At 32.4% G+C, this 25,395-nt stretch overlaps 3 protein-coding genes, 1 non-coding gene and 1 pseudogene across 6 annotated transcripts; 3 read left to right on the top strand and 2 right to left on the bottom strand.

The window, feature by feature from the left end:
- The first annotated feature begins 7,100 nt into the window (after window positions 1–7,100).
- LOC111286068 (uncharacterized) lies at window positions 7,101–8,294 on the top strand. Its single transcript, XM_022875854.2, has 4 exons — window positions 7,101–7,413; window positions 7,724–7,816; window positions 7,919–8,056; window positions 8,155–8,294. Exons 1-4 carry the CDS (start codon window positions 7,180–7,182, stop codon window positions 8,194–8,196), a joined length of 507 nt encoding a protein of 168 aa, XP_022731589.2. The 5' UTR covers window positions 7,101–7,179; the 3' UTR covers window positions 8,197–8,294.
- On the bottom strand, window positions 7,456–7,527 carry TRNAG-UCC (transfer RNA glycine (anticodon UCC)). The gene has a single exon. It is a non-coding gene; the product is annotated as a tRNA-Gly (tRNA).
- Window positions 8,295–9,045: 751 nt separating the features above from the next.
- Window positions 9,046–13,070, top strand: LOC111285545 (zinc finger CCCH domain-containing protein 40-like). 2 transcript variants are annotated; one of them, XM_022875039.2, is made up of 5 exons: window positions 9,046–9,247; window positions 9,376–9,516; window positions 9,603–9,872; window positions 11,145–11,368; window positions 11,903–13,070. In XM_022875039.2, exons 2-5 carry the CDS (start codon window positions 9,412–9,414, stop codon window positions 12,792–12,794), a joined length of 1,491 nt encoding a protein of 496 aa, XP_022730774.2. In that variant the 5' UTR covers window positions 9,046–9,247; window positions 9,376–9,411; the 3' UTR covers window positions 12,795–13,070. The 2 variants fall into 2 exon arrangements, with proteins under 2 accessions (XP_022730774.2, XP_022730775.2); XM_022875040.2 differs by having other exon boundaries at window positions 9,100–9,247; window positions 9,382–9,516.
- Window positions 13,071–14,125: 1,055 nt separating this feature from the next.
- On the top strand, window positions 14,126–16,993 carry LOC111286717 (uncharacterized). The gene is made up of 6 exons (XM_022876858.2): window positions 14,126–14,221; window positions 14,872–14,975; window positions 15,075–15,183; window positions 15,363–15,512; window positions 15,967–16,030; window positions 16,142–16,993. Exons 2-6 carry the CDS (start codon window positions 14,872–14,874, stop codon window positions 16,864–16,866), a joined length of 1,152 nt encoding a protein of 383 aa, XP_022732593.2. The 5' UTR covers window positions 14,126–14,221; the 3' UTR covers window positions 16,867–16,993.
- Window positions 16,994–17,727: 734 nt separating this feature from the next.
- On the bottom strand, window positions 17,728–24,598 carry LOC111286715 (alpha-glucan phosphorylase, H isozyme-like; annotated as a pseudogene). Its single transcript, XR_016342640.1, has 15 exons — window positions 24,342–24,598; window positions 24,076–24,255; window positions 23,644–23,819; window positions 23,458–23,543; window positions 22,944–23,133; window positions 22,591–22,683; window positions 21,852–22,036; window positions 21,612–21,729; window positions 21,412–21,540; window positions 20,681–20,899; window positions 20,367–20,570; window positions 19,716–19,874; window positions 18,791–19,054; window positions 18,229–18,404; window positions 17,728–18,115 (listed from the first exon to the last, which is right to left on the bottom strand). The product of XR_016342640.1 is annotated as an alpha-glucan phosphorylase, H isozyme-like (transcript).
- Window positions 24,599–25,395: the final 797 nt, after the last annotated feature.

Here is a 25,395-nt window from a genome sequence, read left to right as displayed (position 1 = left end):
AATATTTTTATTTTTTTTTTTTTGTAAAATATTATTAAAATTATTAAATTTTTTAGTCATTTAGTTTGAATGATACTTGAGTTTGAATTTTATTGAATTGAATTTGTAGTTAAATAATTATTTATAATTAAAAAAATGATTAAAAAGTTTATTATTTAACCGAATTAATTGAATCGAACCGATTTTGATTGATTCGTTTATGGTAAGAATATTCGATCGATTCAATTATTTGTTAAATAAAAATCGGTTAAATCGATTATTAATTTTTACAAACCGAATCAACTGATTACTCATCCCTATTTAACCTTAATAAGTGTTTTTAAGGATTTTTTTTTTAAGATTCGTAAAAAAATTAATGTTTTTAAAGAGTGTATATAGCAGTCTCATTCCATTTTTATTAACTAATACAACTAGTCCTTTTCCTTTTTCTTGTATAAAAGTGGATATGTTTTGAATTTGATCATTTAGGTTTTGAGTTAAACCAAAAGAACTATATATTTTAACCTCTTATCGTCATCCCATGCATGAATATCGCATTTCTCACTTCATTTCGAAACTTGGAAACTTTCTAGTTGTAGGGTTTAAATTATTTATTCATATATAGATGTTTTACATGCATACTTGATTTCCAACTGAGCCAAAGCCTGTTCTAAGTGACATAGTGAAGCTGCTGGGTGTTATTGAGCAGAAAAAATTCAGTTTAATTAGAAGAAAAGCCAATGAGAACGCTGACTGGATAGCTACTCAATATACAAGGAGGGGATGTGCACAAGTGGATGGCTAAGGCAGCCACCTTATTCTCTGGTGTAATAAGTAGAGATGGTCTTCCTGCACCACCATAGGAGGTTGTAATTTTTAGTCTCTCAAAGAATGAATCCCTGTGTGTAGGTCTCGAATTGTCTAGCAGAGTAGTGGTTTGTAATTTGATGAGAGACTAAAAATTTAATCCTTTCAAAATTTAATTAGATTGGTAATTATTAAACCTTTCAAGAAAAAATGAATGCCACTTATTAAATTTATTTAAAAGCATAAGTATAGATACCCATTTTATTCGGGGTCTAAAATTTAATTTAATTTATTTATTATTTATTTATCTTTTCAGTAAAAAAAAAAAAAGAAATATCAAAGACTTGGTTGATAAAAAATTGCTTGGTTGGATAAAAGGTTTTTTAAAAAATAAAATTCAATCTTAATCCAGATAAATTTTTTAAAAAATTTAATCTTAATTAAAATACTGTTTGGACTTGAATTTTTATCTATAAATTAGTTTTAATATACACAAAAAAAAATCATAGAAAAAACAATTAGCAGAGAAAATCATAAGAGTGGAGCATAATAAAGGGGAAAAAAAATAGGAACACAAATCAGAAAGAAAGAAGGAAGGTAGAAATAATCGAGAGAGAAAACAGGCTTTTAAGGCATTATTTGGTTTGGAATCAATAGGATCTGAGGGAAGCAGTAGAAAGAATCAGAAGCAGGCAGTGGCCTAGAGATTTTTAGAGGAGGATTATGATATTGTTGGAAGGTTACAGTACAGTTGAAAGAATAATAAATGAGATGAGCTTTGGGATGAGAAAGCATTAGATTTCATAAAGCTAAATAGAAGACAAAACAAAAGCAAAACTATGGGCAAGGCCCCCACCATGACACGTGACCCATTGACCACCTAAACTTTTGTTGGATAAATTAGCCCCTGTTGGATTTCTTCTCCATCTTGGGTTTAACTCAAAATTTTTAGGTAATCTGTTGTTATTTCTACTTCATTTATTTTATTTTTCTTTTATGGCATATTTAAATTTATAATGTGTTAAAAATTGAAGATTTGTGGGTAAAATAATAATAATAATAATAATAATAATTTGTAATTTTAATTTATTTTATATAATTAAGATTTTATTTACATTGTGTAATTTAATAAAATTCTCTTTATGATGAAATTAAGAGAGAATTCGAATGTGGCTATTTTAGGAAAATTTTAGGAGAGAGGTTTTTCTTAAATTTGAGCCAAATGAAAGAAAATTTAGATAAAATTTTAATAATAATAATTAATATTTATTTTTAAAAAAATAAAAAAATCTAAATAAATATAATAAATTTTGGGAATGAATTAAAAATTATTTAAGGATAAGAATCTTAAAAATTTTAAATAATAAATTTTTTAAAAAATTTTTAGATGAGGAATTTTCTTTAGATTTTATCCAAATTATGAAATAATTTAGATAAAATTTTAATAAAAGTTATTATATTCTTTTTCAAATTAAAAATTAAAAATTTAGGTGAAAATATTTGATAATTATCTAATGATAAAATCTTAAGAAAAATCACAAATTGTTGAATTTTCATAAAATTTTTAGGTAAAAAATTAACTCAAATGGTAGTAGAATTTAGAAGAGATTTCAAAAATAATTGTCTTATTATTTTCTTTATAAGGGTTAAGAAACTAACAAGAGTAGATTCTAAATTTAGCCTAAATGATAAAAAATTTAATAGTAGATAAAGAAATTTTTCTAAATAAACTCAAATGATAAAAAATTTAGAAATAAAACTTGTAAAATAAAAAATAAATTTCGATGATTAAATTTTTAATAATCGTAAATAAATTATTATTTAAAATATTTTTAGGTGAGAAAATATTTTTAATTTTGACCAAAATGATGGATCTTTTATATATTTTTTCAATAAAATAAAAATTTAACAAAAAAAAAATGATTAAGTTTTTTCGACGATAGACTCTCTTCAAGAAAAACAAATAAGATCTTTAAATACTCTTTAAGGTGATGATGTATTTTTAAAAATTTTACCAAATTAATGAAAAAATATTAAGAATTATCTTCAATATTTAAATATCAAAATTAAGATCATTAGAACAACAAACTGTAAGATAATTTAAAATAAAATGATATTATCATTTAAATGAACTTGTAAGGATGTTATAATCATTTTTATATATGATAAAACTCCTGAATTTTTTTTATTAATAAATCATAATTTATTTTTAAAAAACTCTTAATTAAATTAAAAAGTTTTTTAAAATGATAGATTCATTAAGTAATTAATTATATCTAAATAAAAAATTGATGATAAATCCTTATTTATTAATTAAGTGTAGATATCCATTTTATCCTATGTTTAAAATTTAATTTAATTTAATTTATTTATTTATTTTTTCAATAAAAAAAAAGAAATATGAAAGATTTTGTTGAAGACAAATTGTTTGGTTGGATGAAAGATTTTTTAAAAATAAAATTCAATCTTAATCTAATTATTAGATAGACTTTTTGAAGAGTTTAGCTGTAGTCAAAATATTATTTGAATTTGAATTTTTATCTATAAATTAATTCTAATGTACACAAAAAAAAAAATCACTGAGAAAACAATTAGTAGAGAAAATCATAGAAGTGGAGCATAATAATCGATTTGGAATCAACAGGATCTAAGGGAAGCAGTAGAAAGAATCAGAAGCAAGCAATGGCTTGGAGATTTTCAGAGGAGGATTATGACATTGCTGGATGGTTACAGTACAGTTGAAAGAATAAAAGATGAGATAAGCTTTGGGATGAGAAAGCATTAGATTTCATAAAGCTAAATAGAAGACAAAATAAAAGCAAAATTATTGGCAAGGCCCCCACCATGACACGTGACCCATTGACCACCTAAACTTTTGTTGGATAAATTAGCCCCCGTTGGATTTCTTCTCCATCTTGGGTTTAACTCAAGTTTTTTAGGTAATCTGTTGTTATTTCTACTTTATTTATTTTATTTTTCTATTATGGCATGTTTGAATTTATAATGTGTTAAAAGTTAAAGATTTGTAGGTAAAATAATAATAATAATAATTTGTAATTTTAATTTACTTTGTCTAATTAAGATTTTATTTACATTGTGTAATTTAATAAAATTTTTCTTATGATGAAATTAAAAGAGAATACGAATGTAGCTATTTTAAGAAATTTTAGGGGAGAGGTTTTTTTTTTAATTTGATCTAAATAGAGGAAATTTTAAATAAAATAAAATAATAATAATTAGTATTTATTTTTTAAAAATAAATAAATATAATAAATTTTGGGAATAAATTAAAATTTATTTAAGGATAAGAATTTTAAAAATTTTAAATGGTAAATTTTTAAAAAAATCTTTAAATAAAGAATTTCTTTAGATTTAACCCAAATGGTGGAATAATTTATATGAATTTTAATAAAAGTTATTGTATTCTTTTTCAAATGAAAATTTTAAAAATTAAAAATTAAAAATATAAATTAAAATTTTTGATGAAAATATTTGACAATTATCTAATAATGAAATCCTAAGAAAAATCACAAATGGTTGAATTTTCATAAGATTTTTAAGTGAAAAGTTAACCTAAATAGTGAAAGAATTTACAGAAAATTTAAAAAATAATTGTCTTATTATTTTCTTTATAAAGATTAAGAAACTAACAAGAGTAGATTTTAAAATTATCTCAAATGATGAAAATTTTAATAGCAGATAAAGAAAATTTTTTAAATAAACTCAAATGATAAAAAATAAAATTTGATGATGAAATTTTTAATAATCATAAATGAATAATTATTTAAAATATTTTTAGGTAAAAAAATATTTTTAATTTCGGTCAAAATGGTAGATCCTTTAGATATATTTTCAATAAAACAAAAAATTAAAAAAAAAGAATAATTTTTTTTTATGATGGAGTCTCTTAAAAAACAATAAATGATATCTTTAAATATTCTTTGAGGTGATGATGTATTTTTAAAAACTTTACCAAATTAATGAAAAAATATTAAGAATTATTTTTAATATTTAAATATCAAAATTAAGATCATTAGAATAACAAACTTTAAGATAATTTAAAATAAAATGATACTCATTTAAATAAATTTGTGAAGATGTTATAATTTTTTTTATATATAACAAAACTCTCAATTTTTTTTTAATTAGTAGATTAAAATTTATTTTTAAAAAATTCTTAATTAAATTTAAAAAATTTTAAAATAAAAAATTTATTAAATAATTAATTATATCTAAATAAAAAATTGACATGAATCCTTAAATTGTATCTAAATATAATTATGTCTAATTATAAGCCAAAGAGACAAAGAGTTAATTTCCTGACGCTCATGAAGCTAGAGCCACGATATACATAGAATGAAAGACAGTCTAGCTATAAGTCTATAACAATGGATATAGAGTCTCGAAAGTGGCGGCAAATTCCACCACCACCACGTGAATAAACATAACGTCTATCGTCCGATAGGGGGGCTTTATTTTTTTAATTTGCCAGTGGGAATTATTGTTATACGTGTCCGCTGCATATTCGACTTGTTCATTGCCCGTACTTTCGGGAATCCTTGTCAGGAATCAGGACAAGGAAAAAGCCAAAAGGAATTCCTTTCATGAAACTGGCGATGATCTTCCTTGCATGTACATGGTTTTGGTTAGAAAACAACAACGGCCGACGTACGACTGATCGATGAAGATATTCATGGTCGGGGTGAGTATACAATACTTTGACGCTTTTGTCCTCCTCAGCATGTGATCATCCGTGAAACCTAGTTTAGAAACATAGGATTTAGGATGCTGGCTATTTGCATTCGTTTTCCACTTGGCTTATTAGGCTGACATCTGAATTATGGGAGGAACGAATCTTATGATTGATTATTGGAGAGAGTAAAAATGCATGCTTGGAATTAAAATATAAATTTATATTTAATTTATTATTAATATATAAAATTTATATATTATTAATAAATAAAATAATATTATTTTATTAATAAAATTAATTAAATGATATTATCTTATTAATGAATAAATTTTTAAAAAAAATATTAATTTTTATTCGTTAATGAAGGTAATGAAATATATCATTTGATTTATTAATAATATATAAAATTTATATATTAATAATATATCAAATATAAATTCTTAAAATATATTTAGTGCCGACCCATTTTCAAAGACATAACCCATGAGAAATTGAAACCTTTTGTCATGTCTTTGCTTCTTGTTTTGAGGAAGTCTATGGATGGGAAAGTTATTACTAAACGGTTGGTCAAAAGTGATTCATATTGGATGGTGCCAATAGTATTTTGGTGTATAAAATATGGTTATTTACTTAATTTGGTGTATAAAGTATGATCAAAGGCATTGTCTAGTTCTTTTGGGCCAATGAGGTATTATCTACTTCATTGCATGGAAATTGCTCGATTCCACTTGACAAGTTTACCCGAAATCTAGAGTCTTCTTCGTTACACCGGCATGTTTGAAATGGATCGGAAACATGACTCTGTATTTTAAGAAAGCGAACATTAAAATTACTCAAATAAACACCATAGTTAGCTTGAGATTTGTTAATTGAAGTTAATTGCTTGGATTATATCTTCTGACCAGAGCCTCGAGGTCTATCGAGATCGATTTGAATGAACTATGTAAACAAATTAAATATGACCGATAAAAAAATTTATTTTAAATGCATATATTCAGAAAAAATATTGAATTAAAAATAAATATATATTTAATTTTTTTTTAAAATTTTTTTTTCTCTCTTTGTTTCATAATCTCAAATATTGAACTCTCTAACTTTAGAAACAAGTTTCTCTTTTTTATACTTCTATTTATATATATAAAAGAAATTGTTTTCTTTTTATAGCATATAAATGTGGGCACATGAAAAATAAAAAAAGAGAACTTTCAGCCCAATGGTTGGGCTTTAACTTGAATCTCATGCACTTCTTGGATCCTTTCATAGGATTGGGCTTTAGCTTGAAGCCCATGATATCATATATTCACTAGCTTAACCAAGAATCATTAGGCTTAATGATCCCATGATGTTATACATGCACTCAGCGGGACTTTTCCATCGGAAAGTGGAAGCTTATGGGTCCAAATTCATTCCCTTTTAGGTTTGGTAAAAAAAATCTTGAATCTGCCACCTAGCATGTACTATAAAATTTCAAGAATGGACCAAACCAAATGAATGGATAAGGTTCTCAAGATTTTTTTTGATCCCAAGGGTAGTTGATATTTTGATCCAACTTACCGTACAAAAATCAAAGCTGTAATAATATCAAGCAATCATTAAGCAGACACCCAAAAGAAAATATCTTCCATTGCCAATAAAACGCTAGCCATCTGTTGAAAAGAAGTAAGAGGTAAACAGGGTTTGGAAGTAAAGAAGAAGAAAAAATGGAGTGCTGTAGGAGGCCTAACAGGAGTGATGTGCATTTATCAGTGGAAGAAGAGGCCAAATTGGAGGAGAAAACGAGGGAATACTTTGATGAAAAAGCACCTAAACGTCACACTAAGCCTCAACGAAGCGAGTATTATTCCAAGTACGATGATGCACTCGCCGACGGTAACAACAACGACTCCACTATCCCAGAATACGTTGAGTTCCAACGTCTGGAAAATGATCCCGAGGTTAGTTTAAAAGAAATTATACATATAAAAGATAAAATTATATGCGTTTGCCGGGAGTCGAACCCGGGTCTATTGCTTGGAAGGCAATTATCCTAACCGTTGGACTACAAACGCAGTTTTTGAAACCTGTTTTTCTTTTTCTCTTGACAGGTCTAAAGCATTTTTAGTATATGATTTGTGTATTAAGTGGTAATACTTGGATTTATTATATTGTGGTTCCATCGATTTATGTCATGCTAGTTTGGTACTATAGTTCTTTTTTTTTCTCCCAGTTATCTGATTTTCTTTTTCCATTAAAATTTGAAACCAGAAAATAGTTTACAATGGAAATGAAATGAGAGAGGAATATGTGGAGACTGAGTATTATAAGGATCTCAATTGCGTTGACAAGCAGCACCACACGGTACAGAGAGATCTTCCAGGAAATTTTCTTGTTATTATTCTCTTCAATTATAATGATAAAGAAAATAATTTTGATTGGCAATGGTGTGGGTTTCCATTCCAGACAGGAACAGGGTTCATCAAGGTGGAGAACGCCAATGGAAGAAGCTTCAGCCTGGAACCAGATTCAGATACCAGCTGCCATGCCTCCTGCAAGGGAAATCCAGCAACAAACGACTGGATTCCAGCTGCTTCGGATGCGGTAAACCAACAAATCTGGGTTCATTTCATTAGCATTTAAGTAACAGGATGTAGTTTTGATTGGCCTACATTGTTTACACTATCTCTTTTGATTTCCAGGCTTATTTTGGTTCAGACAAGCCTAACAGGAGTGACCATTGAATTTGAAGAACCAGCTGTATTGTTTAGTCGTCCATGTCACTTTTCACGTGTTCCTAAATTGTAATGTTGAGAATAATTTCAGAACAAATATTATGCCATTCCTGCGTAAATTATTAGTTATTTGAAATTAGGATTTCACCACTCTATTAATCAAAAGTTTTAATTTTTTTTAATAAAAGGATCGAGAATAAAAAAAAAAATTTAAAATTTAATATTGTCGAAGGTAAAAAAAAAAAAAATCAGATTCGTTGAAGCGTATGTATGATTCAATTAAACTTTAAATATTTTCAAAAGCTTTAATTTGAATAATCAAGCAGCTTTCTTCATAAAATAACAATATTAATAATAATGAAATCAGCAATAATCGAACTTCAAATAGTCAAGATTTCACTAATTATGTTTAAAGCACTTTTTATTGATAATATTAATAATAATGGAATTAGCAATAGTTTAATTGCAAATAATCAAGATTCCACTAATTATGATTAAAGCATTTGTTATTGTGCACATTAAACAAAGCCCAAATTTATGGTGGACGCGAGAAATTGATAAATGATGCATAGAGAACTTTTGACAAAAGTCTCTTGTTGGGTAAAAAAAAAATCGAAAAAATGGTTAGTTTAAGTGATAAAAAATTTTATTTTTTTTCATTATTTGGATTTGAATCAATTTAGAGACTTTGAGAGAATAATTTATCATAAATATAATATAAATAACCTCTTTGAATCGGTCCAAAAAATAAATGTATTAGAGAAAAATTATTACCTTTTATCATTAAAAAAAACTCCAAATTTTAAAACATACAGGTCTTAGGCCCAAAAAACTCAATGCAGGGCTCAAGCCGGGTTTGGCCTGTTGAGTGGTAATCACTTACAAGTCAAACCCAGAAGAGAGAGAGAGAGAGAGAGAGAAAAAAAAAAAAAAATAAAGGGGAAAAAAATCCAATTCAGCTTTTTCAGTTCTTGGATCTTTCATCATTTTTCTCTTCATCTTCAACACCGTTTGACGGAAATCTCGAAACCAGGGGGTTTTAGGTTGACTTTAATTTAGGGTACAATTACTCCCCTCTTTTTTTTTTTTTTTTTAATTTTATTCTATTGTTTATAAGATTTTGATAATCCACCTTTTTTTTTTTTTTTTTAAATCTCTTACACTTTACTTTTCATTCGAATTTAAAAGAAACAGAGAGATAAATTCTTCAAGGCTTTTACAAAAATGGCGCATAGATTATTAAGAGATCACGACGCAGATGGGTGGGAGCGCTCTGATTTCCCTATTATTTGCGAGTCATGTCTTGGTGACAACCCTTATGTTCGAATGGTAACTACATTATTTAAATTTCAAAATTTTCGTTCTTTTTTTTTTTTTTAAATCAATGCTGAAATTCACCTTTACATTTTGCACAGACTCGAGCTGATTATGATAAGGAATGCAAGATTTGTACACGGCCATTCACCGTTTTTAGATGGAGGCCTGGCCGCGATGCTAGGTATAAGAAAACTGAGATTTGTCAAACGTGTAGTAAGTTGAAAAACGTTTGTCAAGTTTGCCTTTTGGACCTCGAATATGGGTTACCGGTTCAAGTTCGCGATACTGCTCTTAGTATAAGTTCCCATGATGCCATTCCAAGGAGTGATGTTAATAGAGAGTATTTTGCTGAGGAGCATGACCGTAGGGTATGTTTGTTTGCGCTTGATGATTAATAGCTCTGATTTTGTTATTGCTTTATGAAGTAACTAAAGTTATTTGAACTTTAAATTAGAACTGTTTTCTTTTATGCTGTGAATTGCCATTGGACTAATTGAAGGATAGGTTGTAACATTTCTTAAATGATGTGCATGTTGCCTGTTAGTAGCATTGCCACTTAATCATCGGTGTAATATGTTGCTCTTGCAAAGTTGTTCGTCTTCTGTACGAGCTTGGATTTCTTGTCTAGATCAATTGGCTTTGTTATGTGTTAGCTATGTGTCTAGTGCTTTTATAGATCAAGGGATAATGGTAACTGTCTTGTGTTTTATGACTTTTATATGTGTAAATTAATGATATGTGTTGCCATTCTTTCATGGGATCACATCTTTTTGAAGAGTGAAATTGTTTAATGATGTGTGGATTTTGATATCGTTACTTCATTGAAAAAGAGAGTCTGATGTGTTTGTTTGCCAAATACCATGCCTACCCCATCTCTTCAATTAATTCCTGCGTACTGGTATAAAATCTCCTCTTTCTCTTGCATCTCCTATATGTTTTGATCTTCCCGTTGTTTCTGTTTCAAATAGTTTCTTTTGGTAGGAGTGGTGGTTTATGAAATGGTGCTAATTGATTTATGTAGTAACGATGAATTCATTTTTCTTGGTTGGATAGCCCACCTACAAGGTTAGAGTGAGAGTTTAAGTTTGGTTTGGACAATATTAGGAATTGTTATGGATTTGTGGTACTTGTAATGAGACCCTACTCTGGATTATGTAAGAACTGCTGTCATGTTTCTTGAATTTTGAATGCGAGTATGGTTTCATGCTGTTTGATTGCTTTCTGGCGGGGTATTTAGCTTCTTTCTCCTTTTGAGGTTGATTTACTTGACGTATTCAGCTTTTAGAATAATCTTCTGCATACATCATCTGGTTGTAAACTAAAACCATACCAAGTATTTGAATAAATTCTAGGTTTTAGTTTTTGTTAAACCCCACAACTGAGGACTCTGTACTTCACTATTTCTCCTTTTACCCCTCCACCCACCCATTCCCTCAATTTATATTTGTATAAACCTTTTAGCCCATTCAATTGTCTATCTTGAATTAAATATCTCGTTGATGTAGCATCAATGAGATGGGCATTGAAGGTTTAAGGTGTATATAACTTATGTGTTCTATTTGATTGCCATAATTACCTCTATCTTATTTTTCTTCATTTAACCTCTTTGCATTATACCTAAAATAATACATGGACTGCAGGCCAGAGCTGGTTTTGATTATGAATCCTCTTATGGAAAAGTACGACCAAGTGACACAATCCTGAAGCTGCAAAGAACAACACCTTATTATAAAAGAAACCGAGCACATATTTGCAGTTTCTATGTGCGGGGTGAATGCATAAGAGGTGCTGAGTGCCCTTATAGGCATGAGATGCCTGAAACTGGGGAGTTGTCACAGCAAAATATAAAAGATCGTTACTATGGGTAAGTCCAATTCTTGATGATATATATATTTTGCTGGTCTGTGCATTAATGGTGTTCACCGTGCATTGGTTGTAGGCAGAGTCTGGTACTTAACTAAGCAATAGGCATTGCTCATATACGGCTGATGCTGACTATTATCTATTGTACTGGCCAAAAAAAAAGAAAAAAAGAAAAAGACTTATCTATTGCTGGTGCCTTTTGCTTAGTTAATGTGTCGCCAATGACATTCTTCATTTAGTTTTGTACTTTTGTACATGAGATAATTGGTTTAATTATAGTGCTTTTCGTAAAATAAACTGATAATCCCATCGACCTCTTTTCCTTCTTGTGCTTATATAAACTTCAGCACTTGGTCAATATTCTTATAAATGTTCTTGGTGATTGCTGTAGCATGAAAACAAACTTAAATTGTCATTTAACAGATGTATGCCAACCACTGAGCAATGTAAAAACTCGCGCTTGGCATGTGTGATTCGTTTGGAGCTTGTTATTAACCCATTGCCTTGCTTTTTTTCTTAACTCTAAATATCTTAGGGTGAATGATCCGGTGGCACTAAAGCTGCTCAACAAGGCTGGCGAGATGCCTTCTTTGGAACCTCCTGAGGATGAAAGCATAAGAACCCTCTATGTGGGTGGACTTGATAAAAGGGTCACTGAGCAGGATTTAAGGGACAACTTCTATGCCCATGGTGAAATTGAGTCCATAAAGATGGTGCTTGACAAAGCATGTGCTTTTGTAACCTACACAACCAGAGAAGGTGCAGAGAAGGCTGCAGAAGAGCTCTCTAATAAACTGGTTATAAAGGGTCTGAGGCTGAAGCTTATGTGGGGTAAACCACAGGCACCTAAACCTGAGTCAGAAACCTCTGAGGGAGCAAGGCAGCAGGCAGCTGTAGCTCATAGTGGAATGTTACCAAGAGCAGTTATATCTCAGCAACAGAACCAGTTTCAACCATCTGGCAGTCAGGACCAGCCGCCACCAATGCACTACTTCAATATCCCACCCCCACCTCAGCAAGAGAGAACCTTCTACCCATCAATGGATCCTCAAAGAATGGGTGCACTTGTACCATCCCAAGATGGGGAAAACAAAACTGGACCAGAAAAACCACAAGAAGGCCAGCGTTATACTTATCAGGCCATGCCACCATCACTACATGGGCAGTATCCTCATCAGCTTTATCCATCATATGGGTATATGCCACCAATGCCACCTTACCAACATTATCCTCCATATCATTCTGCAATGCCACCACCTTCTCAGGCCCCACCGACAGCCCAACTGTATCAACAATCTGGGACACCAATGCCTCCAGCCATTGTGAATGCACCCCCTGCGAGTAGACCATCAGTATCCACTCCATCTGGCTCTGCACCTTCAGGTGCACCCTTGGCTTCAGCTACATCTGGGTCAACCCTGCAGTAAAGGTGTACCTTATTGCTGTCTGGTCTTTTAATGTCTCTATCCAGTTTAGCTTCAAGCTGATCTTGCATGTGTACTCAGATCATGCCTCATCGTTTGGTTAGACTAGCATTCTACATGCCTTAGGTTGTAGGTCATACTAAGGCCTAGATCCTAATAGATGTTGCTAGTGTGGAGTGTTCCACAGTTTCATTGATTCGCTTCCTTGTATTATTTTATTTACGGGCTTGTGGATTGCCTTTATCCTTTTTAATTTGGTACAAGTATTGCCTTCATCAATATTGGGAATAGTGGATTGAAACGTGATAAAATTCTAAAACACATCTGAAAATAAACCTTTTACTTCTATAAAGCTCAATTTTGGGGAATAATATTAATGATTTTTATTAGGGATGTATGCGAATAGAATATAAACTGATTTTGTCACATATGTAATTTGTTCCTTGAAACGTGTTTTGCAATCATTTATTAAGTTTAATCAAACAAAAATTAAATTTATTTTAAGAATTATTCATTAAATATTTTGTTTATTATACTTTTGGATAGAGATGAATCAATGAATATTTTTATGTTTGTAATTTTTTTGTTTAATTAATAAATCTTAAAATATTATTTATGATTATTTGTTAAATTTAATAACTAATATAAATAAAAAAAAATTAAACATGATGGTCGATTTTCTGTTTATTTACACTTCTAATTTTTATTTTTTGCAGACATTGTTTGTGGGCTGATACCAAATTCGCATTCATGGGCCAGCTTGCAACTTAAAAAATGAAGAAGTTGTGGATCTCCACTGGAATTTGGCCCTATACAATTGGTATCTGTAAAGGATCCGATTTACGAAGGTAATTTTCCAATCACAACAAATCCATTTTTCCATTAACCACTAAATATCAAATACGTGTCGTCCCATTACTGGCCATTTTTTTATCCTTTCATAATAACACCACAATCTATGGCGGAAAGTCTAACTTAGTTTCTGTCCGTTGGATTCTCCGAAGTCCATCACGTTTCTATTCACAACTCGCCACGTCAATTATCAATTCCTTTTTTGTCACTTCATTCCTTGTTAACTCATCTTTCCCTTCATGTATCCTCCCCTTTACCAATCCCCACGTTCGCCACACGCGTCACGCTTTGGTTGCCTCAACTCAAACCTAAAAGCGCCGAAACAGATAAGGATCCTATTGGAATGACAAAAAAGCCCACGGCCACGGACCTGAATGGGAAGAATTCAGCCGAAATTTAATGCACTCTTCACGTCCGCATCTCCAGAAACTTCCGTCAGACGCCCTTTACTATAAATAAAACTAAAATCTTTTTGACCTATCAAAACTAAACAAAACAAATCTTAGCTACAAAGAAAGAGAGACGAAAGAGATCTCAGCAACTCGATCTTCAGCGTTTTACTGTTCATTCGTTCAAAGGTGAGTTATAGATTTTAATTGATTTATCTCCTTGAATTTCAATTAAATTCTATATATTGTTTCCTAAATCGATCTGTCATTCTCAGTAGGAGATTAATTAAAAAAACAATAAATTAGTACTCCGGATTTGAATTTTGTTCGATTAATTCGAATTTGTCTTGGTTTTATGATGCGTAATAGGTCTAGCCTTAAATTTAAATCTTCTATCTTAGTTGCTAATATATGAGAGTTTATTTGAATCTTGTTTTCTCAAATAACAAAGTTAAAAAAAAAGAAAAACAAGTATTTATATGTTTAATAAAATAAGCAGCAACAATTGGTTAGTTTGTCATTTGTCGATATAATTAAAAGACGTAATTACGTAAATGAATTTGTAGTTTTCAATTTAATTTTTAAGGAAATCGTGGGTCTTGAATTTCTAATCAATTGGCTATATAAATATTAAATTGAAGATTTAATTGTGAACAGTTGTTTCGGAATATGATGGATAGTTGTTCTTTTGAGTTAAGAAAATGGTTTTCTTCTTTAGTCACTGGAAATACTTTTAAATATGAATAAATTGTGTATTAAGATTATATAGGAGAGGCTGTTATTAAAGATTGCTGTTTAGGAATTAGGTACTGAACTGTATGTTATATTCTTTTTGCCAGATGTCGTACTCGAGGAGTTCAATGTATTCTCGTTCTCCTTCCCCGTACAAGCGATACGGCAGGTCTGTCTCAAGATCTTTGTCCAGGTCAAGGAGTCGGTCAAGGTATTGTGTATTCTTCCAGTTCTGCCTTTCTGCTGCTTATTGTGTTTTTGTGTCTTAAAATTTTGATATGTGGTTCCCTGTTGAATTTTTTATTGGTAGGAGTGCTGAAAGCGATGTTGAAAATCCTGGGAACAATTTGTATGTGACAGGCTTGTCACCTCGGATCACCAAGAGAGAGTTGGAGAAGCATTTTGCAAGTGAGGGAAATGTATGGATGAGTATGACTTTAATTAGGTGTAATGTTAAGTTCAAACTTCATGGTTTTTGGCTACCAAAAAGAAGTTCATTTTTCATTCACAAGTGTTATATCAATCAACCATTTTCATATGGTCAAGTGATATCTATATTTGCTTTCTGAGTGCTTACAATGAGAAAGTTGATGTATAGGTGATTGATGTTCATCTTGTGGTCGATCCATGGACAAGGGAATCTCGTGGCTTTGGGTTTGTTACAATGGCGACCAACCAAGAAGCTGAAAGCTGCATTAAAAATTTGAACCGCTCTGTTCTTGAAGGACGTGTCATCACAGTCGAGAAGGTAAAAGACTCAGAATTCATTTTCATGTTATCGGTGGCTGCTTTGATAGTTTTTAGTATTTGTTCCTTGCTTAAAATTGCATAAGAATTATGGATGGTCAGTTCTATGACTTTGAAAGTTGTTTGCTTCTTTCCACTTGAAGTTTTTGTGCCAGCAGGTTAGCTGTGTGTAGCAGCTCTTCACCAAACTCCAAAAGTCTTACAACTAACCAAACAAATCAAACACAACAACAAGAATCAGACTGTTAGGGTTGTATGCCCTGAATTTCTCTCTTTATTTAGCTGTTATGTATCTTGCTTTGTCATTTGTACTGCACGGTGATTTAAATTTATCATAACTATTTGGGGAAAAAGAACAAGAAAAAATAAAACAGCTATTCTCTCTCCCAACATGTCTTATTTCTGGATTCCTTGGTAATTTTACAATCTCATGATTCGAGTTTTGTTTACTGTAGGCTAAGAGGCGGAGGGGGAGAACCCCTACTCCAGGAAGGTATTTGGGTTTGAGATCCGTTCGTGGTATGACTCCTTTCTATCAGTTTTGTAATTGATAAATGTCTGAGTTGTCTGGATTACCTTTAATATTTTCGAGCCAACTAGCTTATGTCTTATAATTTTCTCTGCATGAAGTGCCTCGTCGATCACCAAGCTACTCACCTCGTAGATCTCCAAGCTATACTTCTTATCCAAGGAGCCGGAGTCAGTCGCCTCGTTATTCATCTGATAGGAGTAGGAGCAGATCTTACTCCCCTCGGCATAGGTCATACTCACGTTCTCACACCCCTGGCAGATCACCAAGTGACCGCTACTATAGGAGGCGTGACCACTCCTACTCTCCTGATGATCGATACTACAGAAGGCATGATAGGTTCTACTCGCCAGATGGCCGACACTACCATGGGCGGGACCGTTCCTACTCACCTGATGATAGATACTACAGAAGGTGGGAACGTTCATACTCACCAGAAGATCATTGCAGTAGGAGGCGTGACAGGCCCTATTCTCCATATGACTCTAGGTATGATTCAGGGGATGATCAACACTATAGAAGTCACCGTTACCGTTCTGTTTCTCGAAGCCCCATGTCACCTCGGTCAAAGAGAGTTTCTCGGAGGAGCTACTCACGAAGTGTCAGCCCTAAGCGAAAGACCAGCACAAAGAGGAGTTACTCACGTAGCACTTCCCCTGTAGAGAGGAGGTCAAGGAGGAGCTACTCACGAAGCATTTCTCCAACACTTAGGAGAAGGTCCAGGGAGGAAGGGTCTCATGATAGCTGCTCTAGAAGTAGAAGTGCAAGTCCGATTTCCAGATCTGTTTCAAGATCAGTTACTCCTAGGTCTGATTCTGCATCCTGAAGGATAGGGAAGGATCTCTATGCTGCTCCGGTTCTTCGCGAACCTTAATGTATATTTAACGAATGCCCTATGCTGTCTTGTAGTTTCAAGTGAACTTGACCTCTATAATAATTGGCTTTGTTTGCTATGCGGATTGTTTATGATACTGGTTCATCTTGAGAACTCATTAATTAAATATTACTAGGAGTTTGGTCAACCTCTTTACGGTCTGATTTAATGAGTTGCCTCCCAAATGTTTACCTGTTTGGCTCGAAAACTGAAGGCTTCTCGGGTAGAATTTCGTGTATGCAAAAGAGCAAGGAAAAATTCTACGAACAACCGAGCTGATGTCCCATGCAAATGATTGAAGCATCAGCCCGTGTCGAGCTTAAGCTTAATATCCATGTGGTCTTAGGCTGAAACTTTGGTTTAGAGCTTTCACACGGCCCGTGACACTTACATGTAGTAGTTTTCATGGAGTCAAGTGAATCCCAAAGGTGGTATGAGCCTACATGTAGCAGTTTCCATTGAGTCAAGTCAATCCCAAAAGTAATTATTATATGGTTTGTATTACTTAAGCTTAAAAGTTGATTTTAAGGATAATACTTCCCAAAAAAAGTAGTGTATTCCTCTTAAATTATGCTATATAAACTTTTCTTTTACAATGATAATAGGATTTTTGAAAGTTATAATAAAAATTTTTTTTGTTAGAGATTGAATTTTAATAGTTAAAATTAAAAATTTAGCACTTCAATAGATAATATAATTGTTGACATAAGTGTTTTCAACTTGAATAAGATTGGTGCCACAAGCGAACCTAAACTACAACTTCAAACTTTGTTGAATGACAACAAAAAAAAAAAAAAAAAGGAAAAGAACAAAGAAAGAAAGACGGAAAAATAGCATTCTGTAACCAAAATACAGATAGATTGCTATTGGGTTCGTTTAAACAAACAACAGTAAAAGCTAAGCGCAACAGAGTCTAGTTTATCACATGTATGGTGAAAATCAAGAAGCAGGGCTTCTGGCTTATTGTTGTCTGCTAAAGACAAATGATTTTGGGAATGTGAATCCTATTTTTCTTTCTCCTTATATGCTTAGCTTTCAATATTACGTAAACCTGAACAGTGGGACTGGTAGGAACTACGGCACGCGGCATTCCTCTATGTTCCAGATTTCCTTGGCATACTGAGCAATGGTTCGATCGCTGCTGAACTTGCCACAGCCAGCAGTGCTTAGTATAGACATCTTTAGCCACCTCTTACGATCCCTGAAGATGTGATATATGATACACATATCATTTCCAGTAACATGATATTAAAGGTCATTTAAATTAAGAACATTCAGATTTAAAAAGGTTTAAAAAGATCACCAAAATCTTACTTGTAAGCTTCATCTACTCGTGCTTGAGCATCCATGTAACTTGGGAAGTCATGACCAACAAGGAAATAATCACCTTAACCTGAGTTACCCTCTAGAGAGTCAAGAAGTGGGTAGTAGTCATAACATCCAAATGCTCCACTTCGCTTGGCCTCTTCAACCCGAGGATCAGGTTTGAACTGTTGGATAGGTAAAAAAAATAATATCAGACAAGGGTAAAATAATGCAATTACTAGATCACAGTAGAAGTTGCTCTTAAATAATTAACAAGACCAGCCATAATAGTTTTAGGCAAAATAATATTGTTTAATGCTCATTTGAGGCGGTTAATTTCAACTAAAAGGGCTGAAAAGTTCACAATTTTGCAAGCAGCTTTATTTTTGATAGTTGCAATACTGAACATACTGACATAATACCATGAAGCTATGCATATTTTTGGCAAGCTGATTTTGAAATGTGTTTGGTGTGCATGTATCTCAAATGATTGGACTACATTGCGATCTTCTGCAATTTTTGGCTTCACATATGAAAAATATATGGATAGATATATAAATCAAATTCTTACCAATCCATCTTCTCTTTCTTTGCGCAACCTAGGGACTTCATCTGCTCTTGCACCAAAAAGAAAGAAATTCTCCTCTCCTATATCCTCTCTGATTTCCACATTAGCCCCATCTAGTGTTCCTACTATGAGGCAGCCATTCAATGCAAATTTCATGTTGCTTGTCCCACTAGCCTCCATGCCTGCAGTACTAATATGCTGGGAAAGCTCACTTCCTGGGATAAGCATTTCAGCTACAGATACATTATAGTTTGGAACAAATACCACCTGAAAATTTTCCATTAGTAGAAGAATGAAAGAATGATGAGTACAGAACATACTATTTTGTAGCAAGAATCCAACATTATTGGAATAAATGAAGGAGAGATCAAAACATGTACCAAATGTTCTGTGCAGTGGTAACAGTTTATAATTTCGTTTTTAAATCAATTGGATAAAGATTTATGATTCCCTATTTTAAGTACAAGCAGACAACAGCATATGGGGAATGAAGCAGCCTACATGCTTTTTCTTTTTTTAGTGAAAATTATATCCTACATACTTCAAACGGTAATGAAGTTTAATCGCTTGTCAACCCTTGTTGAAGCCTTAGTTTTAAAGAATCATGTTCCCAATTTGTCAATTTCTATTGCATCCATGCAGCAATTTTATCACCAGATATGTCTGAGTTTTCTACTTTTGTTGTGTGCAACTTTCCATTTCCATTTTCAGCCAATTATGTCAATTGCCCTTGTTGCATTGCTAAATAATGTCTTCAGAGTTCCACAGATATGATACAACTGCTTGATGTAGGAAAAAAGGATTTCTGATTGAAAAAAAAAAAAAAAAGGGTACAAAGGACTTCGAAAGATAGAGAAATACATGTTACATCCATGGACAATAAAAGATCTCAACGAGTTGATCGAAGAGTGAAAAATAATTAATTTACCTTCAAATAACTATTGACTTCAGGATCATTGTTGACTACTGCACCAACATCATTCACCAATTTGACTATTCTTTTAGCATTTGTATATGTAGCAAATGCTTTCCCTCCAATCATAACAGTGCGGGGAGTTGTGTTCTTTCGCCGCTGAGGATTCATCTCCTACCATAAATTAGTTTCAGGAAAGTTAAGAAATTTCAGTGAATAAATCTTGCCACATCAAAATGTAAAGTTTAAATTAAGGTAGCTTTTTATAGACATTATTTGATAATTGACTTTGAGTTGACATAAAAAATTAAGAACCAAAAACTCAAATATCTAAATCAATGTGATGAATGAAAACTGACATATATCACAGCTTGATTACATCGAGGATACAATTAGTTTGGCATTCTTATGTTTTATCTTAAGTTGTTTTAACACCATAATTTGATTAATAGTGATGAACAGTGAATGTTATACATATGGAGACAGCAATCAGATTGAAAAATTATGCACACACACAATAGCAACAGAACTTGTAATGTAGATACATGAATGATGATGACTTTCGAATTCAGATGAACACAATATATACTACATTGGCTCAAATGCCAGTAAATGAAATTTCATTAAGCAAACAAAATGCCAAGATCAACCAGTATGCTTTGATACCTTTAACTTCTTGTACCTATAGATTGCACCCAAAATATTCAGCAGTTGTCTCTTGTATTCATGGATACGCTTGACTTGTATGTCAAATAAACTATTTGGGTCAATGCTTACTCCTGTTACATGCAATATGTACTGTGCTAAACGTTGTTTATTAGCCATCTTAGCGGATGCCCATTCATTTTGAAAATCCGCATTATCGGCAAACTGTTGGAGAAGCATAAGTTCATAAGCAGCATTATTGCAATTATAGGAACAGGTTTACAAAAAAAAAAGAAGAAAGAATTCATACTCCAGAGAATCATTCGGATACATACATTTCGAAGACCGGAAAGCAGGTCAAGGTTGGTCACCCAATGGTCAGTTTCTAACCACTTGGTGATTATGTTACTGAGCTCTGGACTGCCAAACCGAAGCCATCGACGAGGAGTAATGCCATTCGTCTTGTTTTGGAACTTGGTGGGCCATATAGAGACATAATCTGCAAATAACTCAGCCTTTAAGATATCACTGTGCAGCTGGGCTACACCATTCACCTGAAAGGAGGTCAGCAACATAAAGTTACTTTGAGGATCATGCAAAAATTTGCTAAACTGCTCAAAAGAAGTACTTTTGATTCATCAAAGAACAAAAAAATATTATATATTTTTTATGTTTCTCTTCTTTTTCATAAGGATAAAGATGACAAAAAAAACTAAAAAAACTTTAGGAAAAATGGATAAGTAACATGTGACAAAGCAAGATGTATGTTTGAACCATTAGGAGTTCAGTTCAATGACAGGTCTATTTTAAAAACCTTTCCTCAAAAGCATTTCAAGCCATTGCAGTGGCTGACAGTTTCACAAAAAACAGGACAAAGAAAAAAACATGTGTGTGTGTGTATATGTCCAGGGTGTATTATTTCATCAGAATACAGTTGATGACTATTCATAGTTTTAATAAAAAATTTTATGAACCTTGGTGAATTTTTGGGAAGAACCTGGAGCTGAATTAATGATCTGAAAATAACTATTTACTTAAAAATGTTTTATTAGAATGGCTTACTTACCGTATGAGCAGATACCACACATAAGTTTGCCATCCTCACAACAGGCTTCTGGGGATTATGATCCAAGATGCGCATGCTAGCAAGTTTATGCTCAAGGTCAGGACAGGTGGCATTTATTATTGCAAGAAACTGCAAACACCTAAAATTTGATATTAGAATGCAGACTCAAACATATAGAAAGGAAAAGAAAAGTGAATTACCCTCTTGTCAATTTCTTCTATGATTTCCATGTGGCGAGGAAGAAGCTTCCACATTACAGGTTGTGACCACTTCTCAAGTGCTTCAGGAAGGACAGTGTGATTGGTATAAGCAATTGTCCTGTTCGGTTATTGACATTTAATTCTTGCTATGTCAACAAAATGTTGATCCCATCATGGCAATGTGTGCCAGAAAGCAAAAGAAGCTACTATAACACACTCTTAGAAAGTAGAACTAGGCACCTTGTCGTTACATCCCAAGCCTCATCCCACCCAAGTCCTTCATCATCCATTAATAAGCGCATCAGCTCAGGAATTGCAAGCGTAGGATGAGTATCATTCAGTTGTACAGCAACTTTGCTGGGAAACTCAGACCATTGCCATGAGCCCTTTCCACTTCTTCGCTCCTTGAATCTGAGAATAATGTCCTATAATAATTCCAACATTGAGGCCAATATAATAAATTCAAGCAGAAAAAATAAACACACATGACACTGTTCAATTTGGGACAATTAACTCAGTAAGAATTATTTCTACAACTAAAATTGGGTTGGCATTCTTGACTGCAGATTTTAGCAGAAAACTCCCTCTTGGAACCATGACCAATAAATGTTTACGCCTCTATATTTTTCTTTGATTTCAAATTAACCTGTATGTAGGTTCTTGAATACGGATTAGTTCATAATTTAATTCTATAAAGCAAGCACTAATATTTTCATGTTGTATTAACCTCTATCGTATAATATTTATTTAAATTTGTTCTTAGCTTTCAAAAGGTAAATCTACAAAAGCAAAGAAACCTTGGTGTTGAAAAAAGAACACCGAGACTAAAGAATTCCATTTTCAGGCAAACACAATCTGTTGCAGCAACATAGCAAGTCCTCAAGCATACAAGAGCGCAGTAATACAGAGAGGCCAGTAACAACAGAAAAATAAGGGAATAGAAGAATCAAGGAAACAAAAACTGAATCAACTTACTAACCTGCAATGATGCACTGCAGAGGAAAAATTGTTGTTTCAGACGTAAAAGCTTCCCATTTTCAGTAGCATCTCCAGGATATAAAACAGCACATATCTGCAAGCAAAAAGTTGATGGATGTTAAGCTCCAAGAAAACTTGCAATGGGAAGTGTAACGAAATGTAGCCGAAAATTTTCAGGAGCTTATATATACTAATCAACAGAACCATTTAGAAGTTCAGTGATTAATATCATTTTGTACCCAGAAATCAACCATTTAATTAATCAAGTTATCTTTCCAAAATTAGCACTGTTGGTTCCTTCTAATATGAAGGATTTCCAGACCACCCTTCCATTAAGGGTTCTTCATAATTCACCTGTTGAGCTCCACAATGAAGTTGTGCAGCAGATTCATACTGTCCATCATTAAACTAAAACAGATTGAAATCCTCAGAACAAGCTTTTGCTTCCCAGAGGCGAAGACTAATTGTATTCTTTGTTTTGTATCCTGGAATTGGAACATCATAAGCCAGAGGTTGCACTACCTCTCCTTCAACCCATTTTCGACTGCAATGCATTTAAATCAAATAACATAACTTAATGAAATCTATATTTATATAAAAACTGAAGCTGTAGATAATGACATTCGGACTAGAAAAACACCAACAGAATACAGTACTACGCCTTAATTTAGTTGTTTCTTTTGCCACTTGCCTTTTGTTGTTGGAAGCTAAAATGGAAAAAAGAGCATCGGAGACAACCATAACATTTTTGAAGAACTACAAACTAAAAATCGAACTTTTTTTAATTAAAAATGCATGATTTAACTTAGCAACTCTTAAGGAAGAATATCAACCAAACAGCGCATATTATGTCTAAATTAACACTTACGATCCATCTGGATTAACGTCAACGCGACCAAAGAATCTGACAGGAAACACTATATCATGCCTAACAACTTCCCAAGGGCTAAACTTCTGCAAAAATTCCCAATCAAAACAGAAGCATCAGTGTATATTCCTGGGAGGTCTACGCAAGATTTTGAAAAACCTCAAGGTGAATTGAAACTAAACCAACCTCAAGCCAATCCTCAGCAATTTCTTCTTGTCCTTGTTTGGTGATCCGCTGCTTGAAAAGCCCATATTTATACCTTAAACCGTATCCCCAAGCAGGCAAATTCAGTGTAGCCATGGAATCGAGAAACAAGAAGCAAGCCTTCCCAAACCACCATTTCCAAGTGCAGCATCTTTCTCCTATAAATTTTGCAGTCACCAAAACAATGCACGTTAAAACTAAAATTTTAAAAAGAATAAAAAAAAATCACCTTTCTGTAAATTGGAGTTAAGGTGCTATAAAAAAAAATTCCGCTTCTTTCTGAACATAATTATTTCATATAAAAATAAAATCTTGCATGTTATTATTACTATTATTACTACCATTAAAATGTTTTTTTTTATTATTTAAATTAAGAAGCAACAAAATCGATGACTAAATTGATTTACGAATCACCTGCTCAACAATCTCTTCGAGTTCATGTCCTAACTCGTTCAAAGCATCGGCATAAGCATTTTGAATGCTGAGATTGCCAATCGCATTCGTCAAAGCACGTCCTTGAAGATATTCCATTGATAAGTAATAAGTTTGTTTCGGATCAACTTTGTGAAAGTGAAGGAAAGTTTCATTCCATTGCTTCGCAAAAATTTAAAAAAAAAAAAAGTTTCATAATTACCAGGAAAATTAATAAAGACAAAAAAAAAGAAGAAATCATTAAATACTTTGATGAGACGATCACGAACGCTCTCGGCTGTAGCAAAGAAGGCTTGCTCCGGCTCAAACTTGAACGGCGAGAAATGAGGATTGAACTTCGCATGGTAATTGATATTCGATGCGATTTCTGTCGGCTTTTCGCTTAAGGGATTCGCAACCGCCGGTACTTTTCCGTAGCAGCGCCGCCGTTTTCCGCCATCTGCAAATTTCCTTAATAATAATAATAATAATAATAATACAACGAAAAATGCGAGAAAAATGCGAGAAACACTTGAGTGAATGTAAAGAGAGTAGTTTAGTGAGTGGTGAGTGGCGACTCACTCTCTGAGTCTTTTATATTGTTTCAAGCGAAAGTTCCAAAATTTTTTCCAAAGCCAGTATGCGGAATGAAGATATTTTTTTACAGGAAGTGAGCAACGGCAAGCCACGATTGTTGGCTTATTTTGATCGATTTGGCGTAGGAAAGACGGGGGACACGTGGCGAGATTGAAGGGAAAGCGCGCACAACAAGATGACTTAACCAACGGATCTGAAAACAGAATGGGTCAATATCACGGGTTCCTTGTCTTTATGAGCTTTTTGAGTGATTGGGACCCAAGCCCATATCAGGAAATCCGAAAATAATTTTCTTTTATAAAATTAATGGAAATATATGAGTTGTCCTTATTAAAAAATTTTAATTCCATAAATAAATTTAAAAAATTAACATATATTTTATTTTTAAATTTTTTTTATTATATTCTACATTAGAATTTAAAAATTTATTTCCAATAAATATATGATAATTTCTCAATATATAAAACTTTTACTTCATTTCCTTTTTTGTAAGGTTTTTTTTGGGATTATTTATAATGTAGAAAGGAAAAGAAAAATATGGAGTTTTATATTAATATTAATCAATTTCTAAATAAAAAATATATATCAATTTTCATTAACAGTGATTTAGATATTTTCATATTTCTTGTCCATTTTTGTATTTTATTTATTATTTGTCTTCATCATTGCTTGTATGAGTAAGAGGGGCAATTAAGGGTGATCAGGTGCTATGTTTGGTATAAACTC

This window comes from Durio zibethinus, chromosome 6 (genome assembly GCF_047325235.1).
Source record: "Durio zibethinus cultivar Kanyao isolate XHJ-2024 chromosome 6, ASM4732523v1, whole genome shotgun sequence".
In the NCBI taxonomy this organism is placed as follows: Eukaryota; Viridiplantae; Streptophyta; class Magnoliopsida; order Malvales; family Malvaceae; genus Durio; species Durio zibethinus.
The sequence above is the reverse complement of the archived record's forward strand: the minus strand, read 5'-3'. Positions and strand labels throughout refer to the sequence as shown.

Bases quoted from the DNA above. Each gene is read 5' to 3' on its own strand.
- LOC111285545 (XM_022875039.2), top strand. From the start codon at position 9,412: ATGGCGCATAGATTATTAAGAGATCACGACGCAGATGGGTGGGAGCGC. The intron at 9,517-9,602 runs GTAACTACATTA...CATTTTGCACAG, and splicing joins ACAACCCTTATGTTCGAATG to ACTCGAGCTGATTATGATAA. The intron at 11,369-11,902 runs GTAAGTCCAATT...TAAATATCTTAG, and splicing joins ATAAAAGATCGTTACTATGG to GGTGAATGATCCGGTGGCAC.
- LOC111286717 (XM_022876858.2), top strand. From the start codon at position 14,872: ATGTCGTACTCGAGGAGTTCAATGTATTCTCGTTCTCCTTCCCCGTAC. The intron at 15,184-15,362 runs GTATGGATGAGT...GTTGATGTATAG, and splicing joins ATTTTGCAAGTGAGGGAAAT to GTGATTGATGTTCATCTTGT. The intron at 15,513-15,966 runs GTAAAAGACTCA...TGTTTACTGTAG, and splicing joins GTGTCATCACAGTCGAGAAG to GCTAAGAGGCGGAGGGGGAG.
- LOC111286068 (XM_022875854.2), top strand. From the start codon at position 7,180: ATGGAGTGCTGTAGGAGGCCTAACAGGAGTGATGTGCATTTATCAGTG. The intron at 7,414-7,723 runs GTTAGTTTAAAA...ATTTGAAACCAG, and splicing joins GTCTGGAAAATGATCCCGAG to AAAATAGTTTACAATGGAAA. The intron at 8,057-8,154 runs GTAAACCAACAA...TTTGATTTCCAG, and splicing joins TTCCAGCTGCTTCGGATGCG to GCTTATTTTGGTTCAGACAA.